This window comes from Lontra canadensis, unplaced genomic scaffold (assembly GCF_010015895.1).
Source record: "Lontra canadensis isolate GAN:19392208 unplaced genomic scaffold, GSC_riverotter_1.0 scaffold41, whole genome shotgun sequence".
NCBI classification, from domain to species: Eukaryota; Metazoa; Chordata; class Mammalia; order Carnivora; family Mustelidae; genus Lontra; species Lontra canadensis.
Genome location: NW_022631035.1, coordinates 7,437,586 through 7,454,372, shown reverse-complemented (window position 1 = coordinate 7,454,372; position 16,787 = coordinate 7,437,586). Strand labels below are relative to the sequence as shown.

General features: G+C 44.2%; 1 protein-coding gene across 2 annotated transcripts; it reads right to left on the bottom strand.

The window, feature by feature from the left end:
* Nucleotides 1-323: 323 nt before the first annotated feature.
* Nucleotides 324-16,783, bottom strand: FAM104A (family with sequence similarity 104 member A). Of its 2 annotated transcripts, XM_032870726.1 has the most exons (4): nt 16,480-16,783; nt 11,868-11,967; nt 2,955-3,017; nt 324-963 (listed from the first exon to the last, which is right to left on the bottom strand). In XM_032870726.1, exons 1-4 carry the CDS (start codon nt 16,698-16,700, stop codon nt 727-729), a joined length of 621 nt encoding a protein of 206 aa, XP_032726617.1. In that variant the 5' UTR covers nt 16,701-16,783; the 3' UTR covers nt 324-726. The 2 variants fall into 2 exon arrangements, with proteins under 2 accessions (XP_032726617.1, XP_032726618.1); XM_032870727.1 differs by lacking the exon at nt 2,955-3,017 and having other exon boundaries at nt 16,480-16,775.
* Between the last annotated feature and the right edge of the window lie 4 nt (nt 16,784-16,787).

Genomic DNA, 16,787 nt, shown 5'->3' with positions numbered 1-16,787 from the left:
TCCGAACTGTGCCCTGTTTCCTACTAAGTCTGAGATGGAGGCTTTGGAGGAGTAACAGTAGCAGAAGTGAGCCGGGTATACAAGTCTGAAAGACATTCTCTCTGGAGATACAAATATATAACAAAGAGAGAAGATAGTTACTAGCAAGGCTGCCTCACTGACACAGTCTAACTTGGATCTGATGGTTCTGTTACAGAGGAGAGCGTACTTGCAACAGGACGTCCACATACTAAGAGGTAGTATGGCAATTAGTTTCAGTGCAAGACTGAATCAAGCTTTCTGTATTTTGGAAAACAACTTAGGTTTTTTTCATGGAAACTAGATACTCTTTACTAGTTTATTGAATTTAAAAAATTGAAGATCCCGCACTTTTAAAAGGCCTTTTTACATAAAGTAGAATGTCTAACTGACAGATCTGGAAATCAGTCTGAACTGGACAAACTATGGATTCAACACGCAGATGAGATTTCCTCATACCATTACCTCGACATGGATTTGAGACCCACCCTCAAAAGAATCCTATAAAAAATTGCTTCAAAGCCCCTTTGAAATTGCAATAGTGCAGCAAAACCAACAAGTAAACAACGGCCTGTTGACCTGTTATTTCAAATATAGACTGAAAAGCCAACAGGCATATTTTTGTGCAATTTTTTAAAACATTGTAAGTTGAAATATCAAATCTGCACAGCGCTGTCCCTTCACAGAAGGCAAGAAACTGCCGGCACATCATGTCGGAGGCCGTCCTCGGTGCTGTAGGCTGTGAAAGTGGGCCTCCTTCAGGGTCTGGTTGATGTGGAAGTAAGGGCCTTGGCACAGTGCAGACTGCTCGGGAACAGGCTGAGGGGTGTTGGGGCCGGACCCGGCAGCCACGTGGCTCGAGCCGCTCTCTGGCCCGCTCGCCCTGTCCGGGCTGTTGATGCTGCTGCTGCTGCTGCTGCTCCCACCGCTGTCGCTGCTTGAAGACTGGGAGGAAAAAGAAACAGGATCGCGGTTAGGCTGTTTGGTTTCTTAAGAACGTCACTGCGGTGTCATTTACAATACCCCGTGTAAGAGCCTCCTTCCTGTTGCGTTTGAGGAGCAGCGGCACCAAAAGCAGTGGGCTTTGCAGCTAGACAAAGTGAGCGCACCTACGATACCTCACTGCATCCCCGTGACTGCCTCGTAAGGCGGAGTGGGATTAGGATCCCCGTCACATCCCCGGAAGCGGCAGGGTCCAGGTTCAGGCCTTCTGACTGCAAAGCTCTTCAACTACATCCTAATTTCTTTCACATCTTCTCTACCTGCTTTCATCATTCATTCCAATAATTTCCCAATAATCAAAGGAGGAAGTTCTCTGCCTCCAAGGGAAAAGTATCAATCACGGGGATAGGGTTTAAGTGTCATTAACACAACATGGCTTCTGGCCACAAGTTCTAAAAACATCTGGGACAATTTCCTGGTTCTCATCTCAGGGACACAAAATGGTATTCTCTGAACGCAGAACACCTATCTTGAAAAAGTACAACGTACTTCTTCTAAAGTTACAATGGCAATTCTGCAGTTTGACATACGTGTGCACGAGTGTGCCTTATTTCTTTTTTTTAGTGCAGCAAATATGATTCAGTGTCTTAGTTGTCTTGAAGAAGCTACTCAGAGATCCCTAAAAACTAGGGTTCTCAAAAGGTAAGGCAATGGTAAGAATCCCTTTCAGAATGATGGTTTATTTTACAATTTAAGTATTGCATTTCAAGTAAATGACCGACAGTGCCCTTCCTCCATCCACAACTCAGCCCGGTACTGTACTGGAAAGAATCAATGCATGAGAAAGTTAGGGTTCTAGTAATTAATGATCTGGTGCGCACTTTCCTTAACTTCACCCTTTGATCTATCTAATTCGTGCTGCCTTATACAAAGACATTCGTTTTGGAAAGTCTGCATGCAACTCTGTAGAGTCTACACATAAGACAGACTGGGAAAAAACTGGCCATAGTATTCAAATGGAGGGATGAAGTTGCTTCTTGCTTTCCTACCCTTTACTGTAACAGTCTTACAATATGGTTATTATGTATCTTTACTATAAAAATAAATGTATAAATAATGTTTCCAGATAGATACTTTAGAAGTGATTTTTTAAAAATACTAGTTTATCCATTTTTGAGCAAAAGTTGCACCTGACAATATGTACAGAAACATGTCTGAACCAGGAGAGAAAGCAATGTCCCTGAAGGGTATCTGTTCTTAATAAGACTTAAAGGAGAAACATCATGGGCCATAAGTCATCTGGAGCTACTTCACAGCTTACACATCCCATTGCCCACATGTGGTAAAAGACCACCTGTATGTCTTTCCACAAAAAACCACAAACAGGAAGAGCATTATGACGGGCTGAATGGAGTCAGACGGCAGGATTAGCAGCAGCAGCCGCAATTAAAGACCAGGGTGCCTGGGTGGCTCAGTGGGCTAAGTCACTGCCTTTGGCCCAGGTCAGGATCTCAGGGTCCTGGGATGGATCCTGCTCAGCGGGCAGTCTGCTTCTGCCTCTCCCTCCCCCTCCCAGTGCACGCTTTCTCTCTCAAATAAATAAATCTTTTTTTAAAAAAATGTACTTAAAGACTTACGAAGTCAAAAACAATTCAAAACTAAAAACTGTTTTCCATAAAAGCTTCTCCTGGGTGCCTGGGTGGCCCAGTTGGTTGACTGCCTTCAGCTCAGGTCATCATCCTGGAATCACAGGATCGACACCCCACATCGGGCACCCTGCTCGGCAGGGGATCTGCTTCTCCCTCTGACCTTCCCCCTCTCATGCTTACTCTCTCTCATTCTCTCTTTCAAATAAATAAATAAAATCTTTAAAAAAAAAAAAAAAAAAGCTTCTCCTAACCTAGAGGGGAGCAGCCCCTGTGTGTGGAGCTCCTGCACCTGGTAAGGTCGTGAACAGTTAACGAGTCAGCTACTACACTAAATATGAAACCCACCGCGCAGAACACTTTGTTTCCTCTTAGTCTGTTTTCTTTACTGTTTTTCGTTACAGGTACTGTCTGAAAATTAAGGCAAGAACTAGAATCAGTTTCTAGTAAGTCAAGTTTCCATCTCAAAATTTACTTCACACTACAATAGCAAAAGTGACACTATTCTGAGAAAAGGTAAAAGTTCTTTAAAATAAACAGGTTAGGAAAAATTTCTCTACAATACTGTGAAGTGAAAAGACATACCTGTGATTTCTAGTCCGTTTTAAAAACCTCGCATAAAAACATGGTTTATACCAACTTTACAAAGACAGGTACACAAATGTTTAACGTGGCTTTGTTTATAACAGTGAAAAAGTGAGAATCACCTCCATGTCCAGCAAGAGAGAAACTGGTTATAACATATATATATAAAATATACCCCATGAATTATAACTGTTAACAATGAAACTCTACTCAGCTATTAACAATAACAGAGATGTATATATATACCAGGAAAGAAGTCTCCAACATTTTTTTACAGGTTGCAAAACTGTATGTACAGAATGCCAGCTGGCTTTTTAAATGTTTTTCTTTAGTACAGACATCTATGTACACCAAAAAGAGCCTGGAAGGATATATATGCGAGAATATTCAGAATTTGGACCTTCCATTTTTTACAGTATTTTTATTTTCTATAGCTTCTACAAAAAAAGATTTCTGTGGGAAGCAAATTGGTCACAAGTAAGAGAACTAAATGTTGCTACAAAGCAGATCGGATCTTCAGGTACTTCTAACTTCAAGACGGAGACTTAAAAAGTACGCTGATGTTGTCAGTAAGATTTGCAGAAGACTTTTTTTCCTCCTTTAAGAACCTCTAAAACTGCTTCAGTTGTATTCACTTGCATTGAGCGGGCTGATGCTATTTTTAAACTAACAGAAGAGGGACTATCTGAACCCAAGAATCAGGGTTAATGGCCTTTACGTGTTATTTTAACCTTTACAAAACGTTACCTACGCACTACTGCCATCAAAGGTAAAACCAAAACATCTCTGTAAAAGACACTTTGGTTCCTATTCTCTGTCATTTGTGACCAGTCTTCCCACTACAAGGGAAGCTTTTAGGAGTATCTCACTCTCTAGGGATGAACCAGGAGTTTTGAAACTGCAGCCAGCATAGGAAAACAGAGCGAAACATGAAAAAGGTAACCATTCAGTGAAATTTGTTTTATTGCTCATGAATATATTTAGTGTGCGCTGGGTCACAAAATAAAACACTCCTGTGGGAGAGGGTCAAAAAAGTTGGGAAGTTATTGTCCGTCTGAACACTGTCAGTCAGGCCTACTTTATGGGACAAGAGAAAGACCATTATTTTCTCCTAACCCTAAAAAGTAAGTCTCTGTCCACGTTTTAAGATCTGCACAGAAGTTGATCATTTTGTTATAAAGCAAACAAAAAAACTTGAGATGAAAAGAGAAACTGTATTTTCGTCACTTAGTGGATCTTTTTAGTATCACATTGCTTGGGAGGGGGCACCCTTTACAGTACACGGTTTTAAAAATTACAGCTGCTAAACTGGGACAGAAATATTTACCTCGTTACTAATACTGTTCTTAAGAATTCTTTTATCAGACTTGGGGACTAAGAAAGAGTCGTCAAACTGTCCCTGCACCCCAGGGAGACCGCTCAGCAGACCACGCGTCCCAGTGGGTGGTTACAAAGCTCCTTCTCTTTCCTCTGGACTTCCTGCGGACATCTGACCCAGGTATTTTCAAGACAGACTGACATCACAAATCGAAGGAGAATTAAGGTCACACTCCATGAAATAAAAACCCCTTGGCCCTCTACGTGTACCAGCACAATAAAGTTAAACTTATGCCAATTCCAACCAACAGGGTCTCTCTAAATACGCCAAGGCAACCGCTAGCCCGGGGAGATGACCTGCGTGCACAGCGAGGACTCTAGATTAGCCTGCGCACTTGTGAACTCGACCAGTGCGTCCCTGTAAGTGCGGATGCCAGGGCCTGCGGAGAAGAGAACGATCACGACTCCGTCTGTTCAGGAATCACCGTTTTAACACGTGCACCTGCCAGGGCCCCACGTGGCTCCGGAAAACCTGGCTCGAGCGTGCACAGACTGTTCTGAAGGCCAAGCACTGTCCACACAAATGTCCCCGTGCCTGCTGTGTACAAGATGGCATTTTCACTAGGGCGGCTTCATCATTCAACAGGAATGTGCCGGGCTTAACCGAGATTATGGTGGCAGCCCAGCCATGGAGAACAATCCTCCCGTCACCGCCACTGCGGTGACGGCAATCTAGCAACAGGTGCTGGGAGAACTAGGAGAGCCTCCGTAAAATGAAAAGTATCTGAACCGGGCCTAGAAGAATGGTTTCAGCAAGCAGGCCGTGGCAAACCGAGAGCACAGCAGCAGCAAATCAGAAGGAAGGAATGTTTGGGGAGGTAAAGCTAACAGTGTGGTGTGGCGGGCCACCCCAGGCACAGTCAGTCCGACAAAATATCCAGGAGGGGTTACGGCTCGACGATCAGGCGCCCTAAAGTCCGCACCGAAGACCTATTTGGAGCTCTGCGCAGAAGGGAGGGCTCCACGCATGAAGCAGGAAAGCAGGCCGGCGGCAGCAATGCAAATCAAAGGGGATGCGTCACAGCCCAAAGGGAGACGGGAGCAAGGAAATGAAGGAGACAAGTGAGCTGGCAAGGACTAGGGTGCTCAGGGCATGTCTGCTGAATGGGGAGAGCACCGGCGAGTCTTGAGGATGGTTCAGGGGCTTTGGGAAGGAAACGGGATCAAGAGAGGGAAGAAGGGGAGGCAGGTGGGACACTGAAGGCACGGGCCAGCTGCTGGGAAAGGCGGGGGGAGCGCCTGCGGACGGGCTGGGGGGTGGCAATGGGACCCATGAGGAAGGGACAGATACCTCCGTGGGCTCGTGTCCGGGGACACCACGCTGGAGAGACTGTAAGAGAAGGGAGGCGTACGAGGGAGGCTTTCAGGGGCCTCGGCCAGGAGGCAGAGTAGACAAAGAAAGGCAGAGGGCCGTTTCCCTCAGCAGAGAGGAGAAGCACGTGTTGGACCAGCTCTGCCGCAGAGGACAGGGACAGTGACGTGCTCATGTTCTCAGCCCACAGGGCTCAAATTAGACGGCAGAGGTCCAGGACTCTCGACCTACAAGCGGTTCCATTTTCCCAAGGGGTAAATCAGCTTAAGAGGCAAGCCGTGTACACCCAAAACAACTCTAAAGACGATTCCCGCTGATAATCTTTAGAAAGGCCTCCAGGCAGGAATATTAATTACTGAGTCTCTCTGCTTCATCAAAGGAGAGCCAGAATATATGTATCTATTCACTACCTAGAGCTGGATGCTTTTTCTTCTTAATTAGAAAAGCAGACTGGCAGTGTATTTGATTTTCTCTCAAACCCCAGCTTCCCGTCCCTCCCAGCTCCCCATTCACTGGTGCTTTTATGTTTACATGAGCCTCAAAGGACCGAAGAACTCCGGCTCACCACACGCCCTTCCCAGGGTCACGATCAAGTGCTGTGTAAGTCCGCGGCAGAGGCTGGAGTAAGGGCAAGAGATGACCCTAGCCAAGCCTGTCAGAGCATCCACCGGAAAATTCTGTGCTTCCGAAGTGCCAACAATTTCAGAGAGCTGCAGGTCTGCTATCATCAGGGAGGCTGTAAGATTCCAAATGAGTTCAGTGGGCTACTGTTACCACGCCTGACTACAAGGAATGACAATGCAGGCGGTCACTCTTCTGTGTCCCTGAGGGAGTAGCTTATCCTTTCTACGTCTCAGTTTCCCTTACAGGCTGAAGCAGAACTGCACGATATTTTAAGGTCCTTCCTAACTAAAATGTCCTATGATCAATCACTTCACTCTTTAAAAACCAACAGGCCAAAAAATAATCCCGACCTGTAGAGAAACACGTACATGTGGGTACATACACTCATTTCTTTACAAACCAACCACCTGGTAAAGCTTTCTACGCTGTGGGCTGAAGCGACGTATTACTGACACCTCGAGGACGTACACCATGAGCACCGTTTCTTTAAACATATGCGAAAACCAGACTCATTTTTGGAAAGGCCTGTTTCTTCACTTTGAATGGACCATTTTAGAAAGTAATTTCAGAGTTCCTTTACTACAGGGTTTTTAAACACGACACATACCCTAATAGTTTCATCACCAAAAACAGTTCTTTCTCTTAGGAGGCACCTACTACCCTACAACCGACTGAAGATGAGAATGGGCACAAACTGGGGCACCGGGGAGGCTCAGTTGGTTAAGTGTCTGCCTTTGGCTCAGCTCATGATCTCAGGGTCCTGGGATACAGCCCCACGTTGGGCTCCCTGCACAGAGGGGACTCTGCTTCTCCCTCTGCCCCTCCCCCTGCTCTCACTCTCTCTGTCAAATAAATAAAATATTTAAAAAAGGGACGCCTGGGCGGCTCAGTTGGTTAAGCGGCTGCCTTCGGCTCAGGTCATGATCCCAGGGTCCTGGGATGGAGTCCCACATCGGGCTCCTTGCTCGGCAGGGAGCCTGCTTCTCCCTCTGCCTCTGCCTGCCACCCTGTCTGCCTGTACTCACTCTCTCTGACAAATAAATAAATAAAATCTTAAAAAAAAAAAAAAGGGAGGGGGGTGCCTGGGTGGCTCAGTGGGTTAAAGCCTCTGCCTTCTGCTCGGGTCATGATCCCAGGGTCCTGGGATCGAGCCCCGCATCAGGCTCCCTGCTCGGCAGGGAGCCTGCTTCCTTCTCTCTCTGTCTGCCTCTCCACCTACTTGTGATATCTCTGTCAAATAAATAAATAAAATCTTAAAAAAAAAAAAAAAAGAAGAAGAAGAAGAAAGAATGGGCAAAAAACTAAAAGCCTAAAGATACTTTTAAAGAAATTATACTCAATATTCTCATTGTCATCTAAATTCACAGTATTAAAAAAAAATCACCTGATATTCAGCTAATTCTTAGCAGTTAAGATAAATGGACTTAGAGAACCCTAATTGTAATGATACACGGGTTCCCTGGTTGTTACTTTTTGGTCAGGTCTTTGCAGTTGCATTAACAATACCCGTGGGATTTTAGGGTTATGACATGAAAACTTTCCCCTCCTAGCAGGGAAAGATAAAGGCAGAGGTTACTCAAGGTAAGCCACCCCTGTTTTTCCTCCACATTCTCTCACTCTTTCCTTGTTACTCTACAGTGATCTGAAAAATTAAAATGGTCTTGGTAGGTTAAAGATCTTTAAAAAAACAACCCCACAAACATTTAAAAATCTTCTGCTTCTAGTTACTCAGGTAGCAGCACCTTTTCCAAGGCGTGCACCTTTGTGAAAGAAGCCACGTTTATGTGGAAACATCTAGGGTAAACTGTAGATAAAGATATTAAAACTGAAAGCAAAAAGCATTCCTCTACTACAAATTAAGATAAAATTCAAACCAATAAGACCATCCCTAAGAGAACAAATTTAAATAAAGTTAAATCTTGCTAGTTTTTACCCATCCAAATAATTGTCCAAGATCAGGGAATGTCACTGCCTTCGTACAGGACCCAGCATGAGACACAGATTGATAAATGATTTCACGTTTTGCTCAATAAAGAGAAAAATGGCCTGACTTACACATTCATCTAGCATGGTGTTACAAAAAAATTTGTTCCCATACCAGAAATTATATCTCAACTTTAAAATGGCATCCTAAGGCTCACAAGTCATTAAATACAAGTCACTGAAGTTAAGATTAAGGGTCTTTGTTTCCAACACCAATTAAGAGTTTTGAAAAAAACCTCCAGACCCCAATTTCTTCACTTTTTCTAGCTAACGATCTAAAACTGCTTTCAAGCTAATACTGTATCGTAACATTTACGTGGAAAAATATTTTCCAGCTAAGACAGGAGGAGGAAAATTACCCTTCTCTGTTCCCATGATGTAACAGAAGTCTAGGACAGAGCTGCCTCTGAATATATTTAGCAAAATCTCTCAGAACTTCCGTCCCATATTCCGTGCAACAGCACATACCACGGTCAGGAGCAAAGGGGCTCACCAGCCAAACTCTGGGCTCACCGACTCTGCCTCTTATTAACTGGGTATCTTTTGGCAAACTACTTTGCTTTTCTGTGCCCCAATTTTCCCATCTGAAAAGCAGAGATAATACCGCCTACAAAAATGACAAGAAGAAAACGCACAAGTAGATTAAAAGTTTGTTTATGTAACTAATCTGGCAAGTCACTTCACATGCTTCCCCTTCAACAGTACCTAGGGAAAGAGGTACATACGATCTCCATTTTACAGATAACTGTGATTTACTTGCAACATATAATTCAAACACCTTTTTCCCCAGTACTTGACAATAGTATTACATTTAGGAGAAAAACGTAACCTTGGCAATTAATTATAAAAACAACTTTAATTTAATCCTCTCAGAATTAAAGCAAACTCCCTCCAAATGAAAGCTCTTCAAGTCACAAGAAAAAGAATTCTAAAATTAAGTATTTCAGGAAAGACACAAGAAACAGTTTCTCTTTACTCAGTTAGGCTTAAGGAAACTATCTCACTGGCCCCACCTTAGAATTTAAAAATAACTTTTTTGGGGCGCCTGGGTGGCTCAGTTGGTTAAGCATCTGCCTTCGGTTCAGGTCATGATCCCAGGGTCCTGGGATCGAGTCCCGCATCAGGCTCCCTGCTCAGCAGGAAGCCTGCTTCTCCCTCTGCCTGCTGCTTCCCCTGCTTGTGCTCTCTCACTCTCTCACTCTTGCTCTCTCTCTGACAAATAAATAAAATCTTTAAAAATAAAAAAATAAAAACATTTTCATTAACCTTTGATTACGTAAATTGACAAAACTAACAATCCACTAATAATGAATCATTTTATTATTTTCGTATTCGTATACAATTATCAAAAAGCAGCCAATGCCCCTAAACCTGATATTTTTGTGCTATAAACATAACAATCTATTCCAATGGTGCAGATTCAATTATTCAGGGTTTAACTTTCCATTTTAAAGGTTTTCTCCTGCTTTTTGCTTCTCTAGCCTTCCCTTGGTTGACTCAGCTTCACTACTGGTTAATTCCACCCCTGGACAAGCACAGCACAAGTGGCCACACATTCAGAGCGCTGGTAACCGGTCAGTCAACAGGGCTGCAGGGGACAGCCATAACCGTCCACACGGGGTCTACCCGTGAGTTCAGATATCACAACAAATAAAAAATGCCTGCATGCCCTGTTAATTCTAACAAAGGCAAGCTAGTCCATCTTTCAGACTAATGATTACAGAGTGATTTAGCCGCTCCATTTCTTTGAACAAGTAAGAACAAGACACATGAACCAAAACATTGAAAAACAATACATGGTTTGCTTCTGTGATATCAATGCTACAGGTTTTAGACAGGGAGTAAAGACCATTTTCTATAAACAGCAATTAAAACAAAACTACTAAGAGTCTTACTGAAAATATGAGATCAGAAGTGTTTCCTTTTTTTTTTAAATGACAATTTATAATCCTGTTCTCAGGCATCACAACCGTAAACAGCACAAATGATCAACACAAAAGAATTAGACCGACAGTACCTCTGAACTAATGTAAACACCACTTGGCAGGATTTGCACAGAGACACAAGTAAAGGAACACTGATGCGGTGAAAGTAATCCCTGCACACTCTTTTCACAGACTTATAATCCAAAAGAATAATGGAAACTCAATTGTCACAGTTTTACCACTGGATGCTCAAGGAAGCCTCTAATCTCTGCTTTTCTTTCATCCTCTGATTGTCACATTAAACAAAAGCTCAACTGCTTTTCTGTTAATCATTTTTCAAAACATAAGAAAAAGAAAGCAGGAGAGCAGACTTTTAAAAGGGGGACAGGAGTTACAGGAACTCAAGTCTCCACACCGAAGGAGCTAATCTGCACTTGCTCATTTACTGCCCCCGAATGTGTACGACCTACACATTAACGGATTTCTTCCCCACCTGGGGGGAGTAACTTTGGATTTCCCGTAAAGACTGGATGTAGGTCAAATCCTATTATCAAGAACTAATTAAAGTACGAATTATTCTGGTTGTGCAAAAACTATGGTACGGAGAGTTCTGTGATGCACAGAGGTCTGCTCTAAGTTACGAGACTTGGGCTTGGGTATCTCTGCCAGTGAGGAGCTTCTCAGTCACGGTGATGACTTGTTAAGGATCACAATTTTGCGGTAACAGAGACATCATTTGAATGTTAGCCTCCTTGACCCCTGAAGGGCAGCCCTTGGGGTGCACACAGAAACTCTGCCACAGGTGCCACACTGAAGCTCTCTTTTCAGGAAACCAGAACTTCAGGAGCTCTTTCCCTCTCTTCCCACTCACTCCCCTCCACCCTGCCTCCCACAGGAGCTCTTTTAGAACAACATGATAAAAAAGAAGAAGAAAAGCAAAAAAAAAGCAGTAACACTTAAAAATAGGATTATGTGTGCACAGACGTTACCTACTCTGAATGTTTACACAGTTTGTCATAAAGACATGTGCATGACAACAACAAAATATATATATTTTGTATATATATATACATTTTATATATATATGTATATATATGTGTATATATATATATACACATATATATATATAAAATAATTAATGGCTCCTAAATTACTAGAAAATAATTGGTTCCTGAAATTCAACTAGACAGCTCAAAGATGAGTTTTCAAAGGTCCGTGAACTTCTAACAAGTTCTGGGCTGTGTGTGTGTACTACTATGTGCAGACATATGCCACCTTGCTGGGGAGAAGGTGCACAGCTTCCTCAAAGGGGCCATGACTCAAAAAAAGTTGAAACCACTGCAATCAAGTAAGATGACTTTTATTTATTCGAAGAATAATTTTAATTACGAGAAGAAACTGCGTTATTTAGCTCAAGTCAATGAAAACAGCAGAAACTCTGACCACACTTCCTACCTCTGTGTCCCAGGAATCGTGAGAGACAGGATTTCTACTACTCCTTTTGATCTGGGGGGGAAGATGATGGTCTTCTTCATTGCCATTCCTTCTCCTTTTCCTGAAATTAAATCACAGGGAGGGAAAAAAGAAAAATCCAACAATTGATCTTTTAGGCACTTAAAACTGTAAATCATGACAACAAATTTGCCCTCTTACCTGAGAAAACAGAAGTCATCATACGCACTATCCCAATAGGTAAAAAGTTAGAAGTACACCATCGTTGGGCACGAAGACCGAAAATACGAAATAGCAGCAGTTGGGGCGAGCTTAAATGAGTGCAACTGATGTCTAAAAAGAAGCCTGGCGACTTTAAATGCCTACTGGGAACAAGCAGGTGCGGGGGGACGCTAATGACTAAGCTTCCAAATTCCACCTAATTGAGGTTATCTTCCCTCTGCGTTTCCTGAAATAACCATTTCAGACTACCGCATCTTACTCCCTTCCACAGGACAGTATGTAAGTCAGGAGTGGCTGTCTCTGCCCGCGTACCCCTAAAATCCTCACAAAAATGGTGCTACACAGGGATAGAATCAGAGATTCGTGCGGTCTCTGATCTGCAGCTTTCTTTCATCCCTGATTTCCCCCCAGTTATTACATGCAACAAAAGCTCAGTGCCCTAAAGCATTAGATCACTCTTCCCAACCGTCACTGGAAAGGCTGCTCTGCCACACGTTAACTCCATTATTCTCTCCGCACCACCTAGTACTGTATGTTATGTCACCAAATTATTAGAGTTTGCAGCATAAGCTGCTCAAAATTTTCAGGTTTAAGGAAAATCCACACATTTACCTCAGTGTTCTCAGATGTGCAACAGACAAAATGTGTATGTATTCGATGAAAGAATTAATTGCTCCTGGAAGGATGTCTATGGCCCCATTTAGGAGACAGAAAATAGAAATAAATTAGAGGAGGTATCATTTGAAGGCAAACTGCCCGGAACTGTGCTATCCAATATGGCAGCCACTAGCCACATGAGGTTACTTACGTTTAATTTAATATCCAGTTCCTTAGTCACACTAGCTACATTTTCTGTGTTCAAAGGCCACAGGTAGTTAGGGGCAACTGTACTGGATAGCACAGACACAGGGCATTCCCATCACTATAGAAAGTGTCACTGGCAGCACTGGCAAGAGGCCAATTTATACAAAGCAGCATAATCTACTATAAGGAAAACTCTGAAAGATTCAAATTTCTATAGCTAGAGGAAAGACAGCTCTTGGGCAGGTACTGAATTTGAGCAAAGTATTTATTTGAGGACTGAGTATCTTCTGTACAGTCATACACTTTCTATGCCAGTAGTGTGGCATGGTAGGGCAGGCCCATATCCTCAAGGTTTTGAGTTGAAGTCTTGATACTGGAGAACATCTAAGTTATCACCCTTACCTCAACTGTATCTGGCGATACTCCTGTACTCTGTATACATCTATTAATGAGTGCAGACCCAGCTTAGGCTTGGAACAATACATTGTGAGTGGGTGGTTCTGATCAAGCATTAACCAACCTGCAAAAGGGCTCTGGTGACCTCATTCTAAGACTCAGTTGTTTCTAAGATCATCATTTCTGCTCCCTAACCCTTCTCTCAGGTCACTGGATCTTAACCGCACGTTACTCTTAAATATGTGGGGGTTAAAAACCAGGTGAAAAGCAGATTTGATACTCATTTAAATGGATGTGCTATTACCACAGATTTGAACCAAATAATTATTTTCACCCTAATATGGCCAGAGAATCTTTTTGGAAAAGAGATGCAGTTAACAGAACAAGATCCGACAGATGTCACATGCCACCCCAGGGAAACTCACCAAATGCTGGTCCCCAAACTCTTCCCTTATCAATATGCCAGCAGCTGACTGTGCTCTGGGCGGCTGAGCCACTCTAACCACTTACGAGCCTGACCCCAACTGCCCAATTTCCTCACTTATAATCCATGGCCTATCTTTGCAGTGACAAGAAAATGAACGTCAAGGAGGCTGTCGGACAAAAAGGATGTGAGTACAGAGAGGATGGGCTGGTTCTGCAGATTTAAACTAAACTCTGGAAAAAGTCCCATGAAATATCCCTGCCTCATCAGCAGCAGCTTTCTCACGGTACCCCAATCACCCCATAGGAGGCCCTCTCCTTTGGATGGTATGGATTAAGAATGAGCCTTCCGGGACGCCTGGGTGGCTCAGTTGGTTAAGCGGCTGCCTTCGGCTCACGTCATGATCCCAAAGTCCTGGGATCGAGTCCCACATCCGGCTCCTTGCTCAGCAGGGAGCCTGCTTCTCGCTCTGCCTCTGCCTGCCACTCTCTTGGCCTGTGCTCACTCTCACGCTCTCTCTCTGACAAAAAAATAAATAAAATCTTTAAAAAAAAAAAAAAAAAGAATGAGCCTTCCTGTTCTTCTTTCTCCTTTTTCTAAGCTCTTTGTAGATTCCACCCTTGAAACATTCTTCTTTCAACAATATTGTTAATGATTGCCAAGATTACAGTTTCATGTTCAACCGTACCCACAAAGTCAGATTATAGCCTTCCACATTAATGCCACAGACCAGGTTATAATTTCAGCCGCCACCATATAATTGATTATGTTCTCCCCAGGCATCTAGTTACAGATTGTTGTTTAGCATCTGTTACTTTTAAGGACGGCTGATTACATCACTGCTCATTTCATTTCTTTCCAGTCTTCTAGTCATCTCCTAGACACTGAGCATAAAAGAAATCTTAAGAGTATGGAGACTAGTGTTTTTCAAACTTTTTTTTTTTTAATATAGTAACAGAAACCTTTCTATCAGTGAAAAAAAATCATTCAACATATATATGAAATAAAGGACTTGTTTTGGTTAAAGTAGGGGTTTCCCTGACATACATCTACCCCTCTATGGTTATCTCAGTATATTTTATAACAGTCTGAAAAATTACCATCTCAGACCAACCCTTCATCTTAAAGTTGAGGAAACAGATCCAGGAAACTGAACCGACTTGGAGATATTATGACAACAGGAGCTGGCAGGGCTGGTCCATCATACTCCATGAAACATGGGGTGAAAAGCAGGTAAGAAACCCCTGTCCAAATCACGTGGTTTTTTTATAGCAATGAAATCACCAGTATAAACATGTTGAGGTTATTTGTGTACTAGATAAAAGCCATCTGCTACCAGTATAAGCACATTCAGGTTTGCTTATCCAGTGAGAGATAAAAGGAGTATTTCTGTAGGAAATATTTAGACTTTTTCAGATAGGAGACATCACAAGAGACTATCAGAAGTATAAACTGGGTTTGGGAAGGAAAACAATGACGGATCTGGCCTACCTTGCCTAAGGAACTTGTTCCTAATTCCAATAGCAAGTCGGCCCCCAAGTTCAAATCTAGTCCACTCTTACTTTCTATACAAGCAGGCTTTATGCCCCACTCACTATATACTGAAATCAATAATCCAGTGCAGAAGTATGGGCCAACCTAGATCTTTGGACCTATTGGACCAAATAACCTCAGGATGCTTTCCCTTAATTAACCATCCTCCAAGAGCAAGACCTTTGTGGGAAGACTGTCGATTACATTCAGAGCCAATGAAAATGTAAACAACAAGATTCAGCATAATCTACTAAGGCAAACCTATTTTATTCCCTTGAGCTTTACTGAGACTCCGGGGAAATAACGAAAGACTGGTGAACCTGGAAAGACTCGCGTAAACCAGCTGAGCTCTCTAAGTGTTTCCTCATCAGAAAAGGGATAGTTTTGGACTTGGCGATCTATAGGTTTTTCACTTCAAATCCCACGAGGGATTTTTCTAATTTGGAGCAAAGTTGCTCCCCTTCATTTGGGGTACCCAATCCCAACTTTCTCCTCCCCACCCCCTTACAGGAGGAAACGAGAAAAGAAAGCAAGCAGGCAGCTTAATCCGACTCTATTCTGCACACGGCAAGCAAGAACAGCACCCCTTGGTGAAGACCCGGGTCCTGAGGCCACGCTTTGTGGAAAGTAGAGCATCGCGATACAAGCCCTATCTCCCGCCTTCGGAGTCAAACGGCTCCGTATCCAAACAGTTTAGAATCCTGCCTGTCAATGCCCCAAGTCACTTTGGTCGTCTGCCCTTCTATGTTCACAACCGTCCGAGGGCACAAATTCTTCCATCTAGCCCCATCCTTCCCTGCTGAAGAGTTCAACCCAATCCTTTCTGACCTTGGGGAGACGGCTGCTCCCCGCCACTGCCCCTCAAAGACGTCCTAGGGACTCCCTCTCAAAAATCAGACATCCCTCCCATCCCCCCACCCTCCTAAATTTAGGACAGGGAAGCTTTAGGGCCACTGTCTCTCTTCCGGGACCGTTCAGACTGCATTCCAAGTAGGGAAAGACGAGGGGAAAAAAAGACGGGGTGCGGGTGGGGGGAGACGTGGACCCAACGAGTCACTCCTCCTAGCACCTCAGGGACCAGGTACTTGCGCATCCCTCTCCCTCTTCCCCCGGGGCCGCAGAGCGCCCAGAAGAATACCCGGAGGGCCCACGCTTGCTCGGACACCCGCTCCGCGCGCCCTTTTGGCTCCAGCCCCGCCAAGGGGTTGGGAACGAAGGGGGTCTCTGTGGTCTCACCTGGGGCGGAGGCGCTCGCTCATGGCAGCCGGTGGAGGGGAGCGACGCGGCGCGGCTCCGCGAGAAGAGGGAACAGAGGGTGTTGTGTTCTGGCGGCCGCCACGCCCACCCCCTCGGGCCTTGGCTCTAGCCGCGGCGCGGGTGGACGCTGCCGGCGGTGAGTACCCCTCGGCGGGACCCGTACCACCGCTACTTCCGGCGTCTGCTCCGCGCCCCCCCATGTCGCAGCCGCCGTGGTACCGCCCTCTCGCGGCTGCGCAGTGGCGCGACCCCGGCCGCGCCGACCGGTAACCCCGCCCACGGGAAGA

Excerpts from the sequence above, each read along its gene's own strand:
- FAM104A (XM_032870726.1), bottom strand. The coding sequence starts at position 16,700 with ATGGGGGGGCGCGGAGCAGACGCCGGAAGTAGCGGTGGTACGGGTCCC. Across the intron at positions 3,018-11,867 it reads ACGATTCCTGGGACACAGAG|ACAGTACCTGTAACGAAAAA; the intron begins GTAGGAAGTGTG and ends CTTAATTTTCAG. Across the intron at positions 964-2,954 it reads GAAACAAAGTGTTCTGCGCG|TCTTCAAGCAGCGACAGCGG; the intron begins GTGGGTTTCATA and ends TTTTCCTCCCAG.